The following is a 27,482-nucleotide window of genomic DNA, read 5'->3' as shown; positions in this document are numbered from 1 at the left end:
GCCACCTAATGGTTCCTTTATCTGTAAATTCTTAATGCATGAATAATCACTGCTAATAATCAGAGTAAGTGTGTTACTCCCTCTTGTTGCCTCTCTAACATGCTGCTGTAGAAAACAATCATCCAATAAATTCACAAAAGCCTTGCTAGTGTGCAAGTACCCACACGTTCCAGTCTGGCAAGTTAAAATTCCCCATTATAAGAAACTGATTTACTGGCCCACTCTATTTGAATGTATAACTGTTCATTGTACTCATCAGAGTCATTAGGCCTATAACAAACTCCTACCCTCATATTTGTTTTCCCAGTTCTTATGTCACATCAAACCGAGTCAACATTGCACTGTCCACCCATGTCACTGGATGCACTTACTTAGTTGTGTTTCTTAACTAACAGCATAACCCCCTCCTCCCTTCCTACCCCATCTAACCTTTCTGTACACATTGTACTCCCCACATTCCAATTCCGCACTGCTTATATCTCTGTGACACTATGTCTCCGATATCCCAACTATATCTGCGTTTTGTCTTGATCAGCACTTCAAATTCATCAGATTTATTTACTATTCTTCTAGCACTGGTGTACATGCAAGTTTGTTATTTGGTTTTTAGGAGCATTAGCAGCTAAGGCCATATTGCTCTGGGGATATGTGGTGGTCACTCCCTGACCTTTCCACATCCTCCATATTTGGTGGTCATGAATTTGAACCCCGGTCTAATCAAGAAGTGTTTGCTATGCACTTCTGCTCCTGCCCATCTGGCTACGCAGGCACCGGTTCTTACCCTTAGTTACCCTAATATAGCCCATGTATTTACTTGTAACACAATGACTCCCAATAGCTCTTAAAATCCCCAGTAACTTGCTCTCTAGGCTGCTGCTCATTACAACAAAAGCAGTGCAAGAATCACTATCGCCTCTACTTGCGGCTACTGTTAATCTTTTAGTCTATGAAACCCCCAAGCTAGCAGTTTTCCGACCCACCTAACACTGCCTCAATAGTATAGGCAAATATTCTTGCACCCTTTCTATTTAAAGTGTATTCCATAGCCGTAGAAGCAGTCTCTCCTGTTAGCAAGCACAGACCATGCTGAAAAAAATTCCAGCCCATGAGCCTTGCACAATCTCTCCAGGGCTGAACTGATTGACAAAGCTCTCATCATTACTCCCTCCTATCGTGTCTGGGCAGAATTGCAGATACACTTTCAAATTTAACCCTAACTCGCAACTTTTTTTCAGCATTGACTGTATTTGTTAAATAAATCTGCAGATCTATTACTCTTAAGGTCATTAGCGACGTGTACAACAATATCACCTTTTTTCTACTCTGCCATAGGTCTTATTAGTTCATCTGACATCTATTTAGACCTAAACCTTGAACAATATTTCTTAGTTGGTATGTAAAGCCTAGTAGCTTCCAAGATTAGTTCTTTGAATGCTTCCCATTTTGAATTTGCTGTTGGTAACATCATCAGTTGGTCCCACTGTATAGAATTTAAATACTGTCTCAGACCATCATAGTCACCTTTACGAAAGCAAAAACCCTTCCGTTTACCTCTGATGGTAGTTACCTCCTTGAGTAAATCCCACTTCAGCACACTGTGATCACTGCCACCTAGTGATTCCTGTATCTGCAGATTCTTAATGCATGAAGAATCACTACTGATAATCAGATCAAGAGTATTGCTCCCTCTAGTTGCCTCCCGAACATGCTGATGTAGAAAACAATCATCCAATAAATCCACAAAAGCCTTGCTAGTGTGTGAGTGATCAACCCTCAAATTCCAGTCAATATCTGGGAAATTAAAATCCCCCATTATAAGACTCTGATTTACTGGCCCACTCTATTTCCCTGTACAGTATCTCATTATACTCATCAGAGTCATTAGGCCTATAGCACACTCCTATTCTCAATTTTGATTTCCCTATGCTTAGGTCACACCAAACTGACTCGACACTGCCCTGTCCGTCAATGTTGACTGGCTTCACTTCCTTGGATTTCATGTGTTTCTTAACTAATAGCATAACCCCTCCTCCTCTCCTGTCCGTCTATCCCTTCTATACACATTGTATTCCCCAAATTCCAGTTCTGCTTTCTTATATCTGTGTGACACCACGTCTCTGATATCCCAACAATATCTGCCTTTGATGTTTTGAGCAATACCTCAAATTCATCAAATTTATTTACCAAACTCCTAGCATTGGTGTACATGCAAGTATACATGCACCTGTTCTTATTCTTAGCTGCCCTAACAAAACCCATGTGTTTAATTGTTCCGCGATGGCTCCCAGCAGTCTCTGAAATATCCTGTTTCTTGTTTTCCAGGCTGGTGCTCATTTCAATAGAAGCAGTGCAATAATCACTTTCACCTCTGCCAGTGGCTACTGTTAATCTATTAGTCCTTGTATCTCACCAAACTAGCAGTTTTCCGACCCACATAACACTGCCCGACAGCATCAGCAAATATTCTTGCACCCTTTCTATTTAAGTGTATCCCATCCCTGTAGAAGCAGTCTCTCCTGTTAACAAGTACAGATCAGGCTGAAAAAAATATGGTGCAAGGAAGCTTAAGGTTTATGCTGCACCAGCAAAAAAAAAATTTCCAAGTAACCCTGAGAGAGAGAGAAGTAGAAAGGAATCACCAAGAAAGAGAAGAATGATGATATCCAGCTCAGGACCCTGGGTGTGCCATTCCCACCTAGCATTACATAAAAATATATATACGTAATGCTATTCTGCATCAATACTGCACAATGGTGGCAAGTTTCGAACAGTACAAGTTTTACCAATACTAAGTAATACCCACATAATCTCTATCTAAGTTCAAAATAAACTAAGTATTGTAACTAAGAATATAAAGCTACTTCTAGAAAATAAATTAATATGCCAATTTAGTCAATAAAATGGTAAAAATTTTGAGACGCAAAAACTTTGCCCGCACCGAGCTAATCTCATTCCCACTTTCAACTGCAAACTAAACTCATATATATTCATGAAAAGCAGACAATGGATATAGTACTATACATACACACTGTGATATTGCATGACCATTTGCAGGAAAACTTAAACTGTTTCAAAAGTGTAATTAAACACCCAATAACTTGTACATAGGTGTAAAACTTTACAATTGTGGGTTAATTGTTCCTCTCCTTAATGGTATGAGCCTGATAGCAAAAGCATAATTTTTTTGATTGTTCACTTGCTTTTGTTTAGAGACACTCTTCTGCTGTCACAAAGGCTGCAGACACATGGAAGAAATTAGATTATAATTTAAAGGATAACACTTCCATGCAACAAGGGATGAGGTCATAAACAATATTTGGCATGGTCGGGTTGTAAATAATCAACAAAGTTCTGACTTATATACAATTTTAGCTGCTCTGGAAGACATATTTACCCTAATTGAAACAAAAAATTATAACAATAAATGTTGGTATGATCATATGCAGCAGCATTATAACATAACTGGTTTTGGATTTTCATTTCTGATTATAAGTGGCTGATAATCAGTGATAACATTAACTGGCATTAACTATATTTTAATATTCTAAATAACATTTGTAGCTGTTTTGCCTCATTGATAAGCTCTTTTGTCAAATTGTCAAGAAGCTCAGAGTTTTGTGTGCACAGTGAGTAGAGGAAATTAAAGGTTTACTGAATTACATTGAACTCTGCATTGGTTATTAACTGGAAAAATATCTTTGGATATTTAATTAGGATTATAATCGGACTTTTACTTGGATTTCAACATTTAATTGGCTATAGACATGTTGGACTTTTAATGGATTGTACCATCTTTTGGACTTCTTAATGTGCATGTAGTTATACTGTGAATTTACAGCACATTGGCCAGCCAAAAAATTAGACCCCTTTTGCAATTGATATCAACAGATAATAAAATTTATGGTATGCAAATAAAGTTTTCACATGGTATTATTGCGAGGTCCTTGGTATACTGTATGCTTCCCTGGTTCTTAAGTCAATCCAGTCATTGCGAAGGCAGGTGATCTTTCTGATTTTCATAAAGATGTTATTGTTAGAGCACATTTAGCAGGAGCTAAAACAAAGATCACTGGGGTATTGAAAGCAACCATCTCAAAAGTTGCTGTGAGTGGAAGACAAAAAGAGTAAGCAGCTATAAAAGAAAGAAATGCAGCAGAAAGTCAGTACTGCAAGTGTCAGAACAGAAAGTCCAGTGTATGGCAAACGACTGAAAAATTTAATTTGCACAGAGAGACATTTTCAACTGAACTACATGATGGGAATTGAAGGCTCTGGGATTTTACAGCCTTGTTCCTATAAAAAAAACCACTTCTGTAAAAAAAAAATCAAAATATTCGATTGCAGTGGTGCCACCAACACCATGAGTGAACAGTAGAACAGTGGAAAAAAAAGATACTGTAGTCTGAGGAGTCTGGAATAAACTGTTTTTTACCAATCTTCTCTAGGGTGAAAGTGTAGGGTGAACATCATCCCAGACTATCTTGTGTCCACTTAAGCAGCTGGAGGTGGTATCACAGTATATTCTGTTGGTACAGACTGGGTCCACTCATACTATTAGAAGGTTGTATTACCTTTAATGAATATTTTTCTGTTTTATTAAACCAACTTCACCCTGCAACTTCATTTTTACCCAGAATGCAAAGGATTCTTTCAGGACAACAACACAACTATCCACCATGCAGAAATTGTACCTGAATGGTTCAGGTACAATTTCCAAGATTTCCAACATCTTCCCTGGCTGCATAATTCTCCAGATTTGAATCCAATTCAGAATATCAGGGATATGTTGAATAAGGCAGTTCAGCTTTGCAGCTCTCTACCAAATGTAACACACCAGCTTATAAATATCCTAATGGAAGAATGGTCAAATCTGGAACTAGACTCCTCAGACACCTAGTCACACCCATGCCATAATGTATACCAGTTGTAATTTAGTCAAAAGGTGGCCATACTAGATACTGAATAAAGGTATCTAATTTTATGGTTTTATAATTTTTGCTAATATTATATTTCGGTTTCTTCTCCCCAGCCTTTTTTTTTAGCTACCTCACCAAAAAGGTTGGTTGGTGAGATTTATTTCTGCTGTTTTGCTCTTGGGTTTGGGCCACATAGGCATAGGATTTATTGCCAGCACCCAGTGGTTTAGTACCCCACTAGCACTACCTCTAGTGGGGTGCAGGATTAGTTATATTGCTGGCACCTGTTTACGAGTGTGATATAAATTTTTAAAAAAATAATAAAATAAACAATTTTTTTTTTTCATCTGCTATTTTTTTCTCCTTTCTTTGTTCCCTGCTATCCTGTCTGGTTGTTGTTGTTGTTATTTGGTTTTTAGGAGCATTAGCAACTAAGGCCATATTGCTCCGGGATATGCGGTGGTCATTCCCTTGACCTTTCCGCATCCTCCGTATTTGGTGGTGACGGGCTCGAACCCCAGTCTAATCAAGAAGCGTGTGCTACGCACTGCTGCTCCTTCCCACCTGTCTACAGAGGCGCCTCATCCTGTCTGGTGACTGAAGGAGAATAAATGTATATGTGATTCTGTATGTATGCTGGTGCTGGCTTGTTGGCATGGAATTATTTCGAATGGAATCCAAACTAGTTTTGGACATTTAATACATGTTTATGCAGGTCTGCCACAGTTTGCGCCTTGTCCCCTCATGGTACAAAGAAGTAACAGAAAGCTTACTGGTGATTGCTGCTTCCAGGTAGCTAAGAGGCTAGGAACAGCTAAACAACATACACTGCACAAATAACACACAACCTACACTTCTGGCCAATTTATAGTTCTGTATTCATCACAGTATACCATGGCAGAGTATGAAATGATGTTCAGGAGAACCCACTATATAAGATACCATACAGGTCTGCATATATCAAAAGCATATTTTTCCTGCGGAAGCCATGACCACAACAGCCATAGCCTGTTAGTCCCCTATACAGACTACAGGCAGGTAATATACTCTAAATTGCTCTCCTAGTGGCAACAATCCAGGAATATGCAGGCCCTTCTTTACAGGAACTGCAGAGAAGTTGTTCTTGTTCACCTCCACATAGGACACAATCATCTTACTCATTCATTTTTTGCTGAGGGCAGATGCTTCCCTATGTGTGGGCAATGTGGACACCTTTTTAAACATGTGACACATTTCATCCAAGTGTACACATTAAGAGACACGAACACGTTTTATATTTTACCACTTTGTCTGACTTAACTTATATGCTCAGTCAGATTATCTGACCACGACCATGTGTCAGCCATCGTAATTATTTAAAATTATTACTATTACTTATTTTATTACGTACTTAGTCTTCTCTGATGAAATGCATTACTTATTTGAAGTATAAGGAAGACATCTCATTGTGAAGGATTTCACAATATGAGATGTTACAATGATGATGCCAGTGTACAAACTTTGGTTTGTCTAAAAAATTCAACTTTGTAGTAATGATGCACTAACCAAAAAAATTCACAGGGTAACTTTATTCCTATGCCTGTGCCTGAAATATTATTAGTCTAAGAAATGCACCTTTTGGCAGCTCTCATACTATGTAAATAGGTCACAACTGGGTTATCAACCTTTATACCTCTGGGTACCTATCTGCTCACTAATGAGAAATTAAATAGCTTAGAAACAGCGTTGTCTGAGTGATGGTACTCAACTGAAAATAGGTAACAATAGGAATCCACTTCTCTAATGGAAAGTGTTACTTATTTGAAGTATAAGGAGGGTGACTTGTTATGAAGGATTTCACAATATGAGATGTTACAACAGTGATGCCAACATACAAACTTTGGTTTGTCTAAAAAATTCAACTATGTAGCAATGATGCAATTGCACTAACTATGTCATAATTTTCTTTTCTTAAAGATAAAATCTGGAGCACAAGGACTGCAGTAGTTTGCTACATATTCATGTAAATGATTCATGTCCACACATACACATACACAATATTTCAAAAAAAAATTATCAAATTTGTATTAATTCCTAGAAATACATTTTTAATTGCAATGACACCTAAATTCAATCTACGTGACCTATTATCAAACTGTAGGTAAATTCATCTGTCTTACATGAAAACAGGATCTTTTGTTGTACGGATTCTCATGTAAGTATCAACAACAGCTGGTTTCCTGACAGTTTCGATCCTCATATACTCTTTCCCATCTGTATTTCTAAAGGTTCTATAAATCTTTAAGATTTTTCCAGTCTGAAAAATAATTCTGAAACTAAGGCATTTTTTTTTTTTTTATATAAGGTTAATATTTACAATATGGAAGATTTAATTAAGTTCTTAACACCTGACATATGTGAAATACAGGAACGGGTAGTTACAGAACTCACAAAATCATTAATACAGGGCGCTGGTTATAGCGATCACATTTGCAAATTGAATTTTGATTCTAATAAACGGCAATTCTAATAAGTGAAAATCGACAAATATTACCCAAAGGCTATAAAAATAAAAATATAACAAACAAATTTACAATTTATTATCAATTAAATGATACATGAAAATTGGAAGAATATTATCCACTCATTTGCAAAATAAAAATAAATTTATACTTGCGTACATAGCTTAATTAATATACATTTTAATTAAACATAACATTTTGTAATATGGTTATAATTTAAAATTGTCACTTATTTGAGACTTCTTTAAATAATCACTAAAAAGTCTGTCTATATATTTTTCAATGTTATATAGCAGTCTATATTCACAATCACTTGCACCAGTTTTTTCCAATGCTTTCCTCAGGACTATTATAGCTCCTTGAGTTTGCAGTTTTGTAACTGAAATTTGTTTGGGTTCATCTTCATTTCCCTCCTCCTTGGCAAAATTATTAGTGACAGACTGGGAAATTTTTTCATCTGTTAAAGCTGCAGCAACTTGAAGATCACTATGTATGTCCGTCCAATCAAACTCTTGTTCACCCAAGTTATTTTTTTGTTATTTTGGTTTTTAGGAGCATTAGCAACTAAGGCCATATTGCTCCGGGATATGCGGTGGTCATTCCCTGACCTTTCCGCATCCTCCGTATTTGGTGGTGACGGGCTCGAACCCCAGTCTAATCAAGAAGCGTGTGCTACGCACTGCTGCTCCTTCCCACCTGGCTACGGAGGCGCCATTCACCCAAGTCTTCAGGCATTTCAATGTGATCAGTATCATGACTTGGTTGACCATCATGAATAATTATTCCACATTTTTTTTTGAAACAGTTGCTAATGCAGGTTTCAGAAACTTCATTCCAGGCACTCATTGTCATATGAAGTGCATCTAGAACAGTTTTCTGCTTTGTGATATCAGATGAGGTTCCAAAACCATCACCTATAGACTGCATGATTCTTTGCCTCATCCAATCTATAAAAGATCTTAATGGTTTTTATTATTCCCTGGTTGAAATTGAATCAGTGGTGTGGTATTTGAAGGTAGAAAAACTAATTCAATGTTTTTGAAAGTCACCTTTGGATGAGTTGGGCCATTTGTCCAAAACCAATGCATTTTTTTTTCCCCCTTCTTATCCAATTTCAAATCCCATCTACTTTACCAAGATAATCTTCAAATAAAGAAGCTGTCATCCAAGCGTTGGTGTTATTAGCATATTTAACAGGCAGCTGTTTTACTACTTTAAAACATCTAGGTGATTTAGTCTTGTGTATAACTAATGGCTCCATCTTGATTGTTCCCATCATGTTGAACATTAAAAGAACTGTAATCCTGTCTATGATCTTATTTTCTGCATATGCAGAGAAATTTTTAAAAATCATGCAATGGTCTGGGGTAGCCCTGTAGTTCAACCTTGTTTCGTCTGTATTAAAAATGTCTTCAGGATTATATAAGTGCTTAACCACACAGTTTACCAAGAAATTTTCAAACAGTTGTCAGCTGCATAATCACCAGAATACTGTTTTTCCCTGTGAAGTTGTTTGTAAACAATATCATGCCCCTCCTTCCATCTTGTCAGCCATCTATCCATCACCTTAAACGTCGTCGTTTAAGGCGACGGATGGAAGAGCTAATGATTTCCAGCAAAATCATTAGCTTTTAAAGGAGAATGCTACAACTGATTGATGCATTAAATGAGCTGGCCTGTTTGAACCAAACGAACAGAGCTTAATCTACTGTTTGAAATTTCCTTTCACACTTCCTTTTTCTGGTTTCACTAATTACATGAGTGTTTAATTTGTGGTTCGATTTTAAAAATTTTGATAAAAATGACTGAGGCACTCCTAATTTTACTGCTGCTTCCCTTTGAGATACATTGCTTAAGTTTAATTTGTCGTATGTTTCCATAATTCGTAACTTATCGTTCACACTCAAATTCACTCTCTTTCTGTTCACTGACATTTTTTTGGAGATAGTAAAATTTATAACTAAGTAAAAAAGATAAGTATCAATCAATAACAAAGCACATGGCAGTTACATACTGGAACTAACACGACACATACAAGTGAGACATGAAGTTTAGATATAGGAATGAAGAGCAGATTCTGAACATTTATTTGTTTTTTATATGATTAAAGATTTCAGTGAAGGGGAAACAAATTTCACCATAATAATGTAAAAATGCACAGAATTCCAGCTATTGGTATTATTGCAAATGCAATAAGATAGAGTTTACTAACTGTTTGTAACAGACTATACAAACAAAAAAGCCATATAAACTACAAACTGATTTTATTGTTTTATGGTTGTGGCATTTAGAAATGTGACCTTCAAAAATATGCTTTAGAAAAATATCACAGAGGTGTTAAAAATTGATTCTTATAACCAAAGATGTGATTCTAATAAACAATGAAGGTGTAGTGCATTTTACTGATTTGAATTGGTTGTTTGAAATTTGATTCCAAAAAGCAGCTGATTCTAATAACCAGTGATCACTATAACCAGCACTTACTGTATTTTGGAAAAAAAAAAAGTTAGATATATATGGAAAACATAGTGAAGCAACCTGAAATATGTAAAATAGATATAATTCATAATTCAGATGTTGAAAGTGTCTGTTGCCAGGACCCCAACAATATTCTGAAAACCTTTAGCATGACTGCTTGGCTATCCTATGAAATTTGTCCTTTGGATTCAAGATGCCACAAGGATTTCTTAACTTTAGTTATGCTCTCTTTCTCCATTCTGTAATCCACATAAGGAAAAATCTGTAGGAGTTAAAATAAGAGACTTGAGCCAATGCAATGATTATAGGTCATAGTACTAGTTTTCTAGACTTTCTTGGGTCATGTTAAGATGTTGCTGCAAGTTTTAGGTGCATCAGTGGCTTAGAGCATATTGCACCATTGTATATCATGTTTGTACATGTGTGTTAACAAGCTAATCTGAATGTATTTTGTGGGCTGGAAAAACCGGCAAATTCACAGGATAACCCTATTCTAGTGCCTAAGATTGGCTAACTTAACTATAGCTTCAACTGAAAAGGCCTTTAAAAATTCCTTCTATGATGGTACTTGAACTCAGACTTTTCCAATTGAGAGAGAGAAAATTTCCTGAAAAAGGATCATGCTGGAAGTTGCTATGCATTGATTCACATAATATGGGGCAATCAATTGGATTCCATACAACTATTTTACTCAATATCACAATGACTCTAAAATCCCAACTAATTGTTAGAAAAAAACAAAAGTATAAAAGAAATGCCTCATTTTGGTAAACTGCATTTTTCATACAAGAGAGCTAAATTTTATGTAATACACCAGTAAAAGTAAACTAGTGTTACACTCAGAAAACAAAAATTTATAATTTAATTTGTAATAATAATAACACAAAAACAATTATATTTTAAATTATTGATAGATTGGCTTGCTTGGATTTTTCAGATTTGGTTTCAAATTTAATCAAAGGTAGCAAACCAGTGGTTTATTACCTTTGATTAAAGTGAAAAAAATCACCTGAATATTCTGTGCTAAACAAAAAATCATATGAATTTATTTTCATACCTCCAACATAAATTACACGTACACCATTTATAAACAGGAAAGTGCAGACAATACCCATTTAATTTTGATGAGGCATAAAAGAGAAGTTGGTGAAAAGCTAGTTAACCGAAGAGCAGTAGCCTGACAGATCCCTCGGCAAAATATCTATTGTCATTAATCACTGGTTGATGATTGGGGCTTAGAGGGGAACAGGTATCCAGTGTGTTATCAGACACTCAGCCTAAAACACTGATGGATCCAATATCTCTCTATTACAGAAGATTTAGGAGTAGTCCGGTTGGCCTGCCTCCCTAAAATCCACTCATGCACAACTTCTTGATGGTAAGCCCTGTTACGTCACTTAGGTGGCAACGAACGTGTAGAGTGGTTCTCTTCAAGACGCCTGGTCAGCGTGAAGAGGAAAAGACCAAACCCTCCAGCATATGACGGCATGATGAAACAAATGGCCCTCAGTCCCCAGCAGCTTTCACTCTCCCTCTTACGGCAGTGAGAGGATCAGAGTGGAAGCAGAGGGTGCTAAGAATCTCTGGGTACGACCAGGCTGCCATGCACGGAAACTGAACCTGGCTTGTTATAACGCAAGATCACTCATCGGTGAAGACAGGATATTAGAGCTGGAAAAGGAATTAGAAAATGTGAATTGGAATATCATTGGTTTGGCTGCAACAAGAAGAAGAAATGAATCACTTATAAGTTTATCAAGTGGAAATCTGCTGAACACCAATGGAAATAGTGAAAGGAGTAAAGGTGGAGTTGGGTTTCTGGTCCATAAAGATTTTAAAAACAACATTTTGGAATTCAAAAGTACATCACCAAGGGTGTCAAGACTAATACTCAACATTTCTAAGAGGTACAAGCTAAAGATTATAATGATTTATGCACCAACATCGAGCCATGATGATGAAGAGGTTGAAGAAATGTACACCGAAATTGAGAGTCTTCTAGATGAGCAGAAAACCCACTACATTATTATTATGGGAGACTTCAATGCTAAGGTTGGAAAAAGACAAAACAGCGCAGAAAGTGGAACTATAGGAAATTTTGGAATTGGTGAAAGTAATGAAAGAGGTGAAAGACTTGTGGAATTTGCAGAATCTCAAGGACTATCAGTAATGAACACTTTTTTCAAGAAAAGGTTGAACAGAAAGTGGACATGGAAGAGTCCAAATGGATTAATATGTCCACTTTCTGTTCACCCTTTTCTTGTTATGATGAACCCTTTTCGGTTCGTCATAACACTTGTTATGATGAACCGAAAGCAAAAAATGAAGAGCAAAGATAAACACCGACAAGGAGAAAACTGAGTATACTGAGCTATGCAAAGCCATCAGAAAGAGACTCAGAGAGGACATAAGATTTAACACAAGAAAAGTAGAACAAGCATTAAGGGAAAACAAAGGATTTAAATCAGCAGCCATGAGCAGTAATACAGAAAGACAAATGATACTGAAATTGAAGAATAGCGATGGTGTACTTATAAACAGCAGAGAAGGCATAATTCAAATAGCAGAAGACTACTATACAGAATTATACAAGGAGCAGGGGAATGATGCCAGCAGTGGGGAAGATGGATTGCAAAGTAGCAACACATATGACATACCCGATATTCTTCCTGATGAGGTAGAACATGCATTGAAGAAAATGAAGAATCGGAAAACCCCGGGGGAAGATGAAGTTCCGTAGAGTTGTTAAAATTGGGAGGAAGAGACATAACACAAAAACTGGCAAGGCTCTTCAAAAGTACATCATTAGAAAAGGTGTGACGCCTAAGCAGTGGAATAATGCAAATTTAGTTTTGCTGCATAAGAAAGGAGATAAATCAGAAATTTGAAATTATAGCCCAATTAGCTTGTTATCCCACATCTACAAGTTGTTCACAAGGGTCATTACTAACAAATTAGAAAGAATACTTGATGAGATTTAACCGAAAGAGCAAGCTGGCTTTATATGTGGTCTCAATTGTATGGCAAATATATGTGGTCTCAATTCTAATTTCTAAGATGTCCATTTCCACTTGCAGTCTGCCAAACCGCATGTACTTTTTCTGACAGAATCTCAGTTATCGGTTGATTCAACTACTGCTCATCTCAGATGCCCAAATTATTCCCTGTATGATTCCCTTCGCCTCAAAGGTGGTACTTGTGCATATGTTCATTCTGATATTCCCTGTCAGACTTGGCAATTTGGAATCTCCTCTCTTTGATCTTGTCTGACTTATAATCTCTCTACCTCATTGTTTCAAATTCATCTGTTGTCTCTACTGTTCTCCCAACTCCACTAATCACTTGGAGCGCTTTGACTTCCTCTCTTTGCAACTTGACTTTCTCCAGTCCAACTTTCCTAACAGTGAGGTAATTTTCCTTTGATTTTAATGTTCACAATTCCAGCTGGCTTCCGTTTTCTAGTCACACAGACACAGCTGGTCGAGATGCTGAGGCTTTTGCAATTACTTATAACCTTGCACAGATTGTTCATTTACCTACAAGAATACTGGACAATCCTAATCAAACAGCCAATACACTTGATCTTTTTCTCGCAAACAACCCTTCAAGTACACGGTCGAAGTGAGAGGTCCTTTAGGCACTCCAGATCACAACTTGGTGATTGTCTCTTGTCCAATGGAACCGTTATCTCATGGCTATTCCCAACCTCGTGTTGTTTGGCATTACAAGAATGCAAAATGGGATGACCTGCGAGACTTCTTTTCTTCTTTTCCTTGGTCGGATTACTGTTTCAAAAGTTCTGATGTCAGCGTTTGCTCAGTTCGTGTCAGTGAAATTATTCTTGCAGGAATGGAATCCTTTATCCCACACTCCACTTTAAAATCTCGTCCTTTAACTAAACCTTGGTTTTCCAATAAATGTGCTAAGGCTGTTCAAGAGAAGAATGTTGTATATCGTAATTGGCTCATTTCTAATTCTTCAGTTTCATTTTCTGCCTACACCAAAGCTCACAACAATTGTAAAGCAGTTATTAACCAGTCCAAACTAGAGTTTGAACAGGCTAGGAGTAGAAAACTTGCTTCTTGCCCTAATGGTAGCCGAGCATTCTGGTCTCTTGCCAAAGCTATTGGCCGCAACTTTTGCCCATCTCTACTCCCACCTCTGTCCAAACCAGATGGCTCTGTTGTCATTTCAGCCAAGATAAATCTGACCTGCTTGCATCCCATTTTTCTTCCAACTCATGTTTTAATGATCTTGGTAAAACACCTCCCACCATTCAATGCCTCCTGTGGTCTTCCGTCAAAAGGATGTCAGAAGGATTTTGAAGAATCTTGATGCTAAGAAAGCTCCAGGTCCCGATGGTATTTCTCCACTTGTTCTCAAAACCTGTGCTCCTGAACTTACTCCTATTCTTTGCCGCCTTTTTTCACTTTCTTATTCCAAAGGTGGTTTTCCTTCTGCTTGGAAATTTGCTCATATCCAGCCAGTTCCTAAAAAGGGTGACAAATCCCTCCCATCCAATTATCGTCCCATTGCAATTATTTCTACTCTTTCTAAAGTAATGGAGAAATCAATTAACCACCAAATTTTAAACTACCTAGAAACCTTCCGTCTGATCAACGATCGCCAGTATGGATTCCGTCAGTGTCGATCCCCTGGTGATATTCTGGCCTATATTACCCAATTATGGACTAATTCAATGGAAAGGTTCGGTGAAACACATGTAGTTGCTCTTGACATCTCAAAGGCTTTCAATCGTGTTTGGCATAAAGGTCTTCTAAACAAACTTCCATCTTATGGTTTGCCGACTGTTTTTGGTAATTGGTTATCCAGTTTTCTCTCTGATCGCTCACTGAGGGTGATGGTAGATGGCTCTCTGTCTTCTAACTTCTCCACTAATGCCGGTGTCCCCCACTCTTTTCCTCTTGTATATTAATGACCTTCTTCCATTGACTGGAAATCCTATCCATAGTTTTGCCAATGATAGCACATTGCATTCCACTTTCCATTTTGAGAAACCTTGTCCTGGTCAATCAGCTTCAACTTCTCGAAAATCTGCTACCAATTCCTTAAATGCCGATCTTCAGGTAATTCTCCAGTGGGGCAAAGACAACTTAGTTGATTTCAACCCTTCTAAAATTCAGTCTTGTCTTATATCTCGCAAAAAGGATTCTTCTGCTCCTATGCTTATCTTTAGTGACACTCCGATTTCTAGGCAAAATGATATATCTCTTTTGGGAATTACATTGACTTCTAATCTCTCTTGGCACAAGCACATTACAAATATTGCTTCTTCTGCATATAAAAAACTTGGTTTTCTCTTTCGCTTTCCGCGTTACTTTTCTTCCAAACAGCTGCTCACTCTGTATAAATCGCAAATCCGCCCCGCCATGGAATATTGTTCGCACATCTGAGGTGGTGCCCCCAAAACCTCTCTCAGGCTTCTTGATTCCATTCAGAAGAGGGCAGTTAGGTTAATTAATGATTCATCTCTAACAGAGTCTCTGCACTCGCTGTCTCATAGACGTACTGTTTCTGCTGCATGCCTCTTCTACAGATACTTCCATGGGCACTGTTTTTCTGAATTAGCTTCTATAATTCCTGCTCTCTCTTTCAAAACAGTCCGAACACGTGCCGCCACCAGCCATTTACTGTCCAACTTCAAACTCACAGAACCAACTTTTCATCTTCCTCGTTTATTCATTCAACTGCCGTTTTCTGGAACAACCTTCCTACCTTCATACGTATTTCCTGAAAATTACAGTCTACAGATGTTTAAGTCCAATGTCAACAAATATCTTCTTTCGTCTTCTCAACCTGCAACCCAAGCACGGTACTAAGTACTATAGGTTCTAATACCTCTTGTGTTTGGGGTTTACATAAAAAAAAATGCACTTGTTCCTATTCTTAGCTACCCTAACACAACCCATGTGTTTACTTGTACCGCAATGACTTCGAGCAGTCTCTGAAATATCCTGCATTCTGTTTTCCAGGTAGTAATTTTACGACCCACCTAACACTGCCTCAATAGCATCAGCAAATATTCTTGCACCTTTTCTATTTAAATGTATCCTATCCCTGTAGAAGCAGTCTCTCTTGTTAACAAGTACAGACCGGGCTGAAAAAAATTGTACTCCCTGAGCCTTGCAAAATCTTTCCAGGGCCGAATTGATCGACAAGGCTCTTATCATATATTCCCTCCTATCGTGTCTGGGCAGAATTGCAGACACTTTCAATTTCAAATTCAACCATAATTCACGGCTTTTTTTCAACAGTGACCTGTACTTGTTAAGTAATTCTGCCGGTCTCCTACTCTTAATATCATTAGTGCCAACATGTACAACTGTATCACCTTTTGTGCCCTCAAAAGATGATATCCACTCTACAACATCATCAACCTTTGCCCCTGACAGACATACCCTGGTTCTGTTCCACCTATCCTTTTTACAAAGCATGTTCCCCGTTTCCCTGACAATAGAGTCACCAACAACTACTAGTTCCTGTGGGACCCACGTATTCTGCCTTGGGGGTTGCCGCTGTGCTGCATGATGACCGAGTGCAAGCTCTGGCGTTGATGTGGGCAGCTGAGAGCTTGATAGGCCCCTCAATTTAGATCCTTTGAGGGCATCCACCCTGTCCTTCAAGCTCTCATATAGGCCCATAACAACGGCGAGTTGTTGCCTGATTTCGTTACACTCCTTGCATCGTGCGCACACACACAAAGACATCCCCCACGGCAATATCATGTCTCATACCCGATTGCTCCACAAACATCATGCAAGCAGTGCATTTTAAAAGGCTGTGATTCAGAGGGCAACTGCCCCCCCGTGAGTTCTCCCCTGAGCCACAGCACTCCCATTAGCTTGAGCCTTTTGCTTTGATTACATCACTGTTAGGATAGTTGGCCTGGAGAAATTCAAGTTTCAAAGAGAAGTCAAAGAATTCCAAGTGATTAGTGGAGTTGGGAGAATGATAGAGGCAACAAATGAATTTTACAGAATGTAATATAGAGATTTTAAGCCAGAGACGATCAAAAAGAGGGGATTCCATATTACTAAGGTTCTGACAGGGAATATCAGAATAGACATGTGCACAAGTACCAGCTTTAAAGCAAAAGGAATCACACAGCGAATAATTCAAAAAACTGAGATGAGCAGTGTCTGAATCAACCGATAACTGGAATTCAATCAGAAAAAGTACATGGGATTTGGCAGACTGTAAATGGAAATGAGCATCATTGAGATTGGAACTGAGACCACATATATTTGGGAAATGAACAAGGAAGTGTTTGGGAGGTTTAGATCTTTTTGCAGATAAGTTCGTTTTATTAATTTCACAATTCATGATGTATTTGGTAGAGAGAAAAGGTGGGGAGGACATGCTGTATGTGAAGTAATGAAATTTTTTGATATTATTATTACCAGCCACATGGTGCAAGGAAGCCTGAGGCTTATGCTGGACCAGCCAAAAAAAAAAAAAAGTTCCCTGAGTTACCCTGAGTGAATGAGTGAGTGAGAGAGTGAGAGAGAGAGAGAGAGATGTGAGCCCCTGGGGTTAATATGGCAACCACTTGGCAAGAATATATCCAGCTCAACACTCTATTTAAGGACTTGCACATGGGGGAGGGGGGTTATAACCAAGGTTACTACAGTGCCACCATTGTGAAGGTGCAAACAGAGGATTTGGCTGTTACAGACCGACTACCCCCAGTCACTGTGGCAGAGTAGAGCAGCAAGATTATATACTAGCTAATCCGGAAGCCTCCTAGAGAAAATTAAAAATAGGTTCAGTCTGGTAGACTAACGATCAGCCTGTGAACACCACTTTAGAGCTGTACCCTCAAAATGTAAGGGAGATTGGATTTAGTCATGACGTTCATCATAACCTCAAAAGACATCAATCATACTGCATGATGGAAGAGACGGGTGGGGGGGGTTTGCTGGAACTTTTTTTCTGTAGACTAAACATGGGTTTCACCACTTCAAGCCTCCAATAAGCAAAGTGGTGGAATTGCCCCAGTTAATGAGCATCATCTACCATGTAGTACTGCCCAATAACAGAGGGGTAACATTCCTACATGTGGTGTGGGCACCACACATCAATCCTTGCTTACGTTGGTTTGCACCTGGGTGGTCACCTCCAGTATGCTAGGCACTGTATTTCAGGACTTGCACATTGGGGGGGGGGGGGGGTTATACCCAGGGTTACTACAGTGCCACCAATGTGAAGGTGCAAACAGAGGATTTGGCTGTTACAGACTGACTGGACTTTGCCAAGATTAGGTCCAATTGACTTAAGTGTCACCAGAATATCAGTTTTATCAGCATTTTAGACTCCCAGGTAGCAAGACTGAGAGAATGTCTGTGACAACCTCAAGGACCAGTTCTCGCAATTCAGGTGAACAGGTCGATGTTACTGTGCTTCTTAGATTTTTCCCAGTTATCTCTTAAGTTTTTATTTTATGTTTATAATGCTCCTTTTTTGTTAATCAGCTGAATTAATAGCCTGTTTTCACTGAAAATTTCAGGTGTAGAAAAAAATAGGATTTTTAAATTAAAAAAAAATTTTTTCAAAAAAAATAAAAAGTGAAATTAATAAGCATTGCAATCCATTTGTAAAGGGCAAGTAAGCATTGGTATAAGCCAAGCAGTATTCAAGAAACCAAAAACTTTTATTTTTTTCAAAAAAAATATATATATAAATAAATAAAATTTAAGATCTGTCAGACCAAGTATCACACTGCCTTTGTTATAAAGTTGTACTTGTGACAGTTGCTGAGTTAACATAATCTTAATAAAATTGCAATAAAAGAAATTTTTTTTTGGAATTTTCAACTAATTTATTTACCAAAGAGGAACATATATATGTTTCTAACACTTACAAAGAGGTCTATATATATATATATATATCTGATAATTAAAATAAATATGATAGTTAAAATAAAAAACATCAGCCAGAATGATAGCTTCATATTCATATTTATTTATTTTTATTACTTTTGCCTAACTTTTACATCACATTATATATATATATTTTTTTAGTTGGTGCATCGGCTTCTGTGGCCATAATGCACCTCCCCAAGTTTTTGCATTTTACTGTGATCCTAATCCGAGGCGGGATTTGAACCTGCGACCTTTGGGTTGCCAGGCAGGCACTTTACCTACCTGGCTAGCCCGGTCGGCAAAGAGAGAGAGATCTATATAAACTCCCAATATAATTTGCTGTGTCCCTTACATTGGGATTTACTTGAATTTAATTATAGCAGCATTGTTCCAAATTAAAAATATTGCATGAAAGAAACTATGAAAACAGATATTAAAGGTATGATATTAAGGTATTTAATTAATTTAAACTGGGTTGCTTCATTATTATCTACTAATACAGTGGATCTTTATGATTTGTTCACTGTACGATCAAATCACTTTACAATGGACTCTCCATAATAAAATACTGTTCACCATATGATATGTGGTAAGCATCAGTCATTGTGATCACGTTTATGAATTGAATTTTAATTCTATTAAATGCCAATTCTAATAAGCAAAAATAGGAGGAATATTATCCACAGGCTATAAAATTAAAGATCACAAATTTACACTTTATTGCATTACCAATTAAAAAAATTAAACGATACATGAAAATCGAAAAAATATTTTCCACAGGTTAACAAAATAAAAATAAAAATACGCTTACATACATAGCTTAATTAATACTGTAATATATACATACTAACTAATTGATATTTCTGTTCACTGCATTTTTTGGGGAGGGTTGTAAAATTTAAAACAGTTAAAAAGGTAAGCAATCAATAACAAAGAACATGACAGGCACAATTGCAACTAACATGAACATGCAAGTAAGATATGGAGTAACAAGTTTATGAAGCTTAAAAAGTAGGAATGAAGAGAAGTTTCTGAAAATTTATTTATGTGTTTATATGATTGAAGAGGAAGGGAAACACATTTCACTATAATAACACAAAAACCTACAGAATTCCAGTTATTGGTATTATTGCAAATGCAATAACATTGAGTTTACTATCCATTTATAATAGACTGCATTAATAGAAAAGCCAAATAAACTGGAAACTGCAAACTGTTTTTATTGTTTTATGGTTGGGACTGCCAGAAATGTGCTTTAGAAAAATATCACAAAGGCATTCAAAATTCATTCTCATAGCTGAACATATGATAATGATGAAAGTTCAGCACATTTTAATGATTTGAATTGGTTTTTTGAAATTAAAGTGGCTGATTCCACTAACCAGTGATCATATTAACCGGCTACTTATTTCACTTTATGATGGGATGGTCTTATGATTGACTCTGACCTAACCATGTGTTCCTTCCTCTCAGCCAATAGCAAGCAGCATTTGTAAACATGTTGCCGTGTGTTTTGTTTTTGCATCCTTGAGTTGAAGTGATTTTTTGTGCTGTGCTTTTATCAGTTTGTACAACTGTATATACAGAATAAAGAGATGTTCTGTATATCTCTCATTGGTTATATTAGTTATAATCAAATTTTTTAATCAATATGTACAATTTCCATTATAAAAATCATCTTTCAGAGAGATAAATAGCTTAGTTATATAGCGAAGATTTTAACTTCAGAGGCCTTAGAATGAATTACCAAAAAACAATGTGTTATTCACATTACGATATTTTCACAATACGATGGTGTCTCTGGAACAGATTAATATCGTAAAGCATGGGTCTTTTGTATATAGTAAATTTGGCTATAACAAGATACAAGAAACTGATCAAAATTTCATTACAACTAACTACTGAAAACTTTGGTGTAGTTTCTCAAAGACTAAGGGAAAGTTCATTGTGTTTCCTGATATCAAACTCACACTATAATATAACTGGATGGTCCAATGGTAATAAAATTCTATCATGTATATCTCTCATTGGTTGCTTCTAATTATAACTTACAAGTACTGTTTTTCCAGCTGTACATCATATAAAAGTTTTGGTGTTCACTTTGGCAACTCCGTAGCGTATGTAGCTCAAGAGCTGGCTCACTTACAAAATCTCAGGCTAAAAAAAAAAATAAAAAATAAATAATAATATTACATCAAGTTTATATTACATGCAGTTGAATACCAGTGGCTATCAGTGATGAACAGGAGTAACTTGAGCTGTTCAGTCATATATCAACATGAGGAAATATGTAGCCTTGAGAAGCAATGGCAAAGTTTCCCCACAAGGCATATAAACAATAACTGAGAAAAGAGGGGGGGGGACACCCACTGATTACAGTGAAAGATGCTCAGAAATTTGAAACTATTGCATTCTTTTCAAATAAAAATTAGATAGTGGTGGAATATTAAAATCTGTAAAATACAAAATCTTACAGAATAAAAATAATAAGAAGTTGGTTTTATTAATTAAGGAATAGGAATTCTTGTTGCTAGTTGAATAAGATAGTAATATCATCTGATTTCAATAATAAGAATTATTCAGTATGAAATATAAATTTAATGGGTAGTAAGAAATAAAGGCAGGGTCTTAGCCATTAACTTCCGTTATAAGCTGGGAATAAACGAAGAAAACTACTGTAAAGCAGCATGGGTCCAAGCACAAACAGACGAATTAAGATTTATGTGGGGTCGAACTTAGTAAGGATAGTTACTTCAAACAGGATACCGTCAGGCGCAAACAGGAAGTGGTTTCTTGACCAGCATTTAAGTTTCCTTAAATAAATGCTGTGGTCACTAAACGTGAGCCGTGTTTTTAAAACATTACAGGGTCAAGGCGTTAGATGAGAGGGGAGTGCTTTTATTTGGGATAATCGGCAAACATCAAAGGGAACACCGTATGGGAGCAGATCTGGTAGAATAGTAAAAGGGGAGTATTGAAACACATGTTTCTGGGCAGGCTGAGTAAGGGTCGTCTAACGAATGAAAGGAGAAGAAATCTGAAGATAAGTATAAGATTGGAGGGAGCTGAAGAGAATAGGTGTGACGAACTTGGGAGTTAGATGTGGGAGGAGAAGAACAAAAAGGGTGTGAAGGAGTTGGAGAGAGAGACAGAGTTGAGTTTTTTGTCGGTGTTAGTGAAAATGAATTAGTATACATAGAGTTAGTAAAAATGAGTTAGTAGGCACAGATTTGAGGTTTTTGTCGGTGCTAGTAAATATGAGTTAGTCAGGAACACATAGTTGAGTTTTTATCGGAGTTAGTTAGAATGAGTTAGTACAGACAGAGTTGAGTTTTGTAGGAGTTAGTTAACATGAGTTATTGTTAGGAGTTAGCAGAAAGTAAGGGAGCCAATATGGAGAAGCTAGAGGAAGGACGTACGTAAAGTAAGATAGCGAGGGAGAAAATAGGAGCCTCGGTGAATTGAAGGAAGCAGCCTTGTGGAGCCCGAAAGAAGAAAGCCTTGGTGAGCCCGAAAGAAGAAAGCCTTGGTGAGCCCGAAAGAAGAAAGCCTTGGTGAGCCCGAAAGAAGGAGCTTTGGTGAGCCCGAAAGAAGGAGCCTTGTGGAGCTGAAAGTAGGAGCCTTGGTGAGTCCGGAAGAGCAAGCTACTCAGACCTGATGAAAATAATTCATTCTTAAGAAATAAAGGTATCCGAGACCCAAGAAGGAATCCAGTAGCTTATGTCGAACTCGCCCAGGGATTGTGAGATGCGACCCAGATGGAAAAGATCCACTACTCACTTAGAGAAGAATGAAGGATGTACCGCGAAGTCTGCCAAGTTATCTAAGTAAGTGATTAGTTTACTTAAGTACTCTCACCATCACGCAAAGACTTATAGACACCCGATAACCAATTTATTAGAACTTTTGATTAAACATGGTGAGATATGTATAAGAAGTACTATATTGTAATGAATAAGTTAGTGAACGGTATGAACTGAAGGATATTAGCCAGGGCAAGTTAATAGATATATATAAATAATTTTGGAAGGGATATATAAATTTTTGAAGTGACTGATACCTATTAATAACTGGTTAAATAAGTGAATGACTACATATGAATTTTGGAAGGGATAGAGGGAATAGATGGATGTCAGTAACCCTCAAATTTGTAAGTAGTTAATTGTAGAAAATTTGATAGTGGTGTAATTACCTAGATTAGAGAAGGTTGTAGGCTATAATCTGTTAGAAAACAGAGTAATGATTTATACTGAAATTAAGAGTATAGGAGCTTTATCAATTTGGAGTAGGAATTGTTTTGTAATGAAAGGAGAATGTTAACAGATTCTTTTAAAAGTCAATTGAACTGAGGAGTAAGGAAGTAGAAACATTATTATTTTGTTAGTTTAAAAGAGGGGAGATTTGATTATGATATATGTAAAAGAGATAACCCTACTTGATTATACTCAAACAGCAAATATACCTTTGCTCATATACATTCAGTTCTAAGAAGGTGAAATTAGATTTATTTGGTCATGTGTTTAATAAATTTCTTTTGTGTTGATGTATCTTTGTAAATATGTACAATAAACTATTTTTAACCAATATGTGTGTAGTTTTTGTTGTTCTGAATACCAGCCTATCTGAAGGGAATAAAACGTATACATATATATATATATATATATATATATATATACCAAGAGTAGTTCCTAGAACCTGAAATTTTCTGAGTAGATACTAGTCAGGTGCACAAGTGGGGAGTTTATTTTAAAGGGGAACTAACTAAATAGGATTCAGATAATATATACATAAAAAAAATAAAGAAAAACCAACCCCCACAAATCCATATTGATATAACATGATATGATTAGATGCCTGCTTGTTTTATGTTACTAGCTCAGAATCATCTAAGATTATAGTGTTTGACAATGAGAAAATTTCAAAGGGCATATATGAAAATGGTAGTAAGATTTTTTTAAGAAAGTAAAAAAAAAAAAAAAAAAAAACCCAATTATCCACATTATCAATGAAATTTAAAATCTGTATATAAGGCTCAGGATGATGCAATCAAACATCCTTCAACAAAAAAGGTGTGTAGGAGTTGACTGTGTTCAATACAATGTCAGACTACAATAAGTTATTTAATTTGATATAATTTATTTGTCCCTTGGAAATTCCACAAAGTTTGCAAGTGTCTCCCCCAATGGTGTCTCCACCTTGTCGGGGTGGGGAAGCTGGCAGGTCACAATGACCCTGAGAGCAATGCTAGTGGTTGCCTACAACCGGTAGAGCCTCCCAAGCTGGACAGGCCAAAGGTGATGGACCAGACTAAGAGAGGCACCCTGGCCCTCCAGGTTGGGGGGTTAAGCAGGAGGCTAACAACCTCCCCTTGTAAAATCTTTCTTGTTATGAAACAAGCACAAAAGCGTCATTACCAGACAGCTTTAAATGGAAATCGACCCAAGCCGTGGAATAATGGACTATGATTTGAATCATGGAATGTTAGAAGCCTATACAGGAAGAGAGCACTTCAAGAGTTAACCAATGGACTCAGAAAATATAAAATGGACCTTGTGGCCCTTCAAGAGATCAGATGGACACGAGAAGGAAATATGAAGAAAGACGATTAACATGATTATCTATGGAGGGATTAGCTCCAATAAACACAAACTAGGTACTGGATTTGCAGTCAGCAAAAAACTTTGGAACTCTAAAAATTTTTGAAGCCGAAAGAATTAGCAAAAAATTTTTGAAAACGAAAGAATTAGCAAAATTACTCTAAAAACAAAATGGTTTTTAGAGTAATGCACATTAACTACAGAGGTAGTTAATGTGCATTACTACAGAGGTAGTAATCCACAGAAACTACAGAGGAAGAAGAAAAAGATGAATTCTATGAGGTTCTGGAAGAAATGGTTGATAATATCCTAAAAAATAATATTGTTCTCCTTGGGGATTTTAATGCAAAAATTAGAAAAGAAGATATTTTCAGGCCAACTATAGGAAAACAAAGCTTACATGAAACCTCAAATGGAAATGGTCTCAGATTTATAAATCTGGCAATCTCAAAAAATATGATACTTAGTAGCACAATGTTTATGAGAAAGACCATATATAAACAAACTTGGAAGTCACCAGATGGTCTAACATTCAATCCATAAGAAGCTACAGAGGAGCAGAGTGCGATACTGACCATTTTTTAGTATGCATCAGCCTTTTTGAAAATCAAGCTAAATAAGTCATTTTTCACTAGAAGTATGAAACAAAAGAGATTTAATATAAATAAACTAAATCTAACAGAAGCTAAAAAGAACTACATAAGAGAACTAGAACAAAAACTTAATACCCAAGGAAATGGAATGGGCCAAGACGTATAAGAACACTGGAATCACATTATAAAAGGCATCAAAAGAAATAGCAGTAAATATCGCTGGAATTCAAAGAAAGCAAAAAAATAACTGGTTTAACGATATCTGTAAACAAGCTGTGAAGAAAAAGAAGGGTGACATACTAAACTGGCTCCAAAATCCATTAGAAAACGAAGCTGAACAAAGATACAGAGACAGCTGTAAGGAAACTAGAAAGGTAATTAGATAACAAAAAAGACAATGAACTTTGCCATTGCTTCTCAAGTAAACTTTATGTTCTTCTACAGCTTGGCCCATTCCATTTCCTTGGGTATTAAGTTTTTGTTCTAGTTCTCTTATGTAGTTCTTTTTAACTTCTGTTAGATTTAGTTTATTTATATTAAATCTCTTTTGTTTCATACTTCTAGTGAAAAATGACTTATTTAGCTTGATTTTCAAGTTTGCCAGTGTGGAAGGCAAATACTGACAAATGATCAATTTTCTGTCAGGCATAAGGGATTGAAAGACTCAGTAGCTGTTCATTGAACAGCCTTGCCAATTTGAACAATAACATAGCCACTTCCCATGATTCCATTATGTCATGAAAAGCAACAAAAATGAAAATCTAACCCATTTATTTGTCCCTTGGAAATTCCACAAAGTTTGCAAGTGTCTCCCCCAATGGTGTCTCCACCTTGTCGGGGTGGGGAAGCTGGCAGGTCACAATGACCCTGAGAGCAATGCTAGTGGTTGCCTACAACCGGTAGAGCCTCCCAAGCTGGACAGGCCAAAGGTGATGGACCAGACTAAGAGAGGCACCCTGGCCCTCCAGGTTGGGGGGTTAAGCAGGAGGCTAACAACCTCCCCTTGTAAAATCTTTCTTGTTATGAAACAAGCACAAAAGCGTCATTACCAGACAGCTTTAAATGGAAATCGACCCAAGCCGTGGAATAATGGACTATGATTTGGATCATGGAATGTTAGAAGCCTATACAGGAAGAGAGCACTTCAAGAGTTAACCAATGGACTCAGAAAATATAAAATGGACCTTGTGGCCCTTCAAGAGATCAGATGGACACGAGAAGGAAATATGAAGAAAGACGATTAACATGATTATCTATGGAGGGATTAGCTCCAATAAACACAAACTAGGTACTGGATTTGCAGTCAGCAAAAAACTTTGGAACTCTAAAAATTTTTGAAGCCGAAAGAATTAGCAAAAAATTTTTGAAAACGAAAGAATTAGCAAAATTACTCTAAAAACAAAATGGTTTTTAGAGTAATGCACATTAACTACAGAGGTAGTTAATGTGCATTACTACAGAGGTAGTAATCCACAGAAACTACAGAGGAAGAAGAAAAAGATGAATTCTATGAGGTTCTGGAAGAAATGGTTGATAATATCCTAAAAAATAATATTGTTCTCCTTGGGGATTTTAATGCAAAAATTAGAAAAGAAGATATTTTCAGGCCAACTATAGGAAAACAAAGCTTACATGAAACCTCAAATGGAAATGGTCTCAGATTTATAAATCTGGCAATCTCAAAAAATATGATACTTAGTAGCACAATGTTTATGAGAAAGACCATATATAAACAAACTTGGAAGTCACCAGATGGTCTAACATTCAATCCATAAGAAGCTACAGAGGAGCAGAGTGCGATACTGACCATTTTTTAGTATGCATCAGCCTTTTTGAAAATCAAGCTAAATAAGTCATTTTTCACTAGAAGTATGAAACAAAAGAGATTTAATATAAATAAACTAAATCTAACAGAAGCTAAAAAGAACTACATAAGAGAACTAGAACAAAAACTTAATACCCAAGGAAATGGAATGGGCCAAGACGTATAAGAACACTGGAATCACATTATAAAAGGCATCAAAAGAAATAGCAGTAAATATCGCTGGAATTCAAAGAAAGCAAAAAAATAACTGGTTTAACGATATCTGTAAACAAGCTGTGAAGAAAAAGAAGGGTGACATACTAAACTGGCTCCAAAATCCATTAGAAAACGAAGCTGAACAAAGATACAGAGACAGCTGTAAGGAAACTAGAAAGGTAATTAGATAACAAAAAAGACAATGAACTTTGCCATTGCTTCTCAAGTAAACTTTATGTTCTTCTACAGCTTGGCCCATTCCATTTCCTTGGGTATTAAGTTTTTGTTCTAGTTCTCTTATGTAGTTCTTTTTAACTTCTGTTAGATTTAGTTTATTTATATTAAATCTCTTTTGTTTCATACTTCTAGTGAAAAATGACTTATTTAGCTTGATTTTCAAGTTTGCCAGTGTGGAAGGCAAATACTGACAAATGATCAATTTTCTGTCAGGCATAAGGGATTGAAAGACTCAGTAGCTGTTCATTGAACAGCCTT

At 36.7% G+C, this 27,482-nt stretch overlaps 1 protein-coding gene across 1 annotated transcript in view; it reads right to left on the bottom strand.

Annotated features, from left to right (window-relative positions):
- Positions 1-27,482, bottom strand: part of LOC150085526 (transcription initiation factor TFIID subunit 1-like) — a 700,666-nt gene that overhangs the window by 149,801 nt on the left and 523,383 nt on the right. The window contains 1 exon segment of the mRNA XM_090374589.1: positions 7,076-7,212. Within this exon segment, the coding sequence (XP_090230715.1) occupies positions 7,076-7,212 (137 nt within the window).

This window comes from Mastigoproctus giganteus, chromosome 5 (genome assembly GCF_048544385.1).
Source record: "Mastigoproctus giganteus isolate SK-2022 chromosome 5, ASM4854438v1, whole genome shotgun sequence".
In the NCBI taxonomy this organism is placed as follows: domain Eukaryota; kingdom Metazoa; phylum Arthropoda; class Arachnida; order Uropygi; family Thelyphonidae; genus Mastigoproctus; species Mastigoproctus giganteus.
Note: the sequence above shows the minus strand (reverse complement) of the source record. Positions and strands in the feature narration are given on the sequence as shown.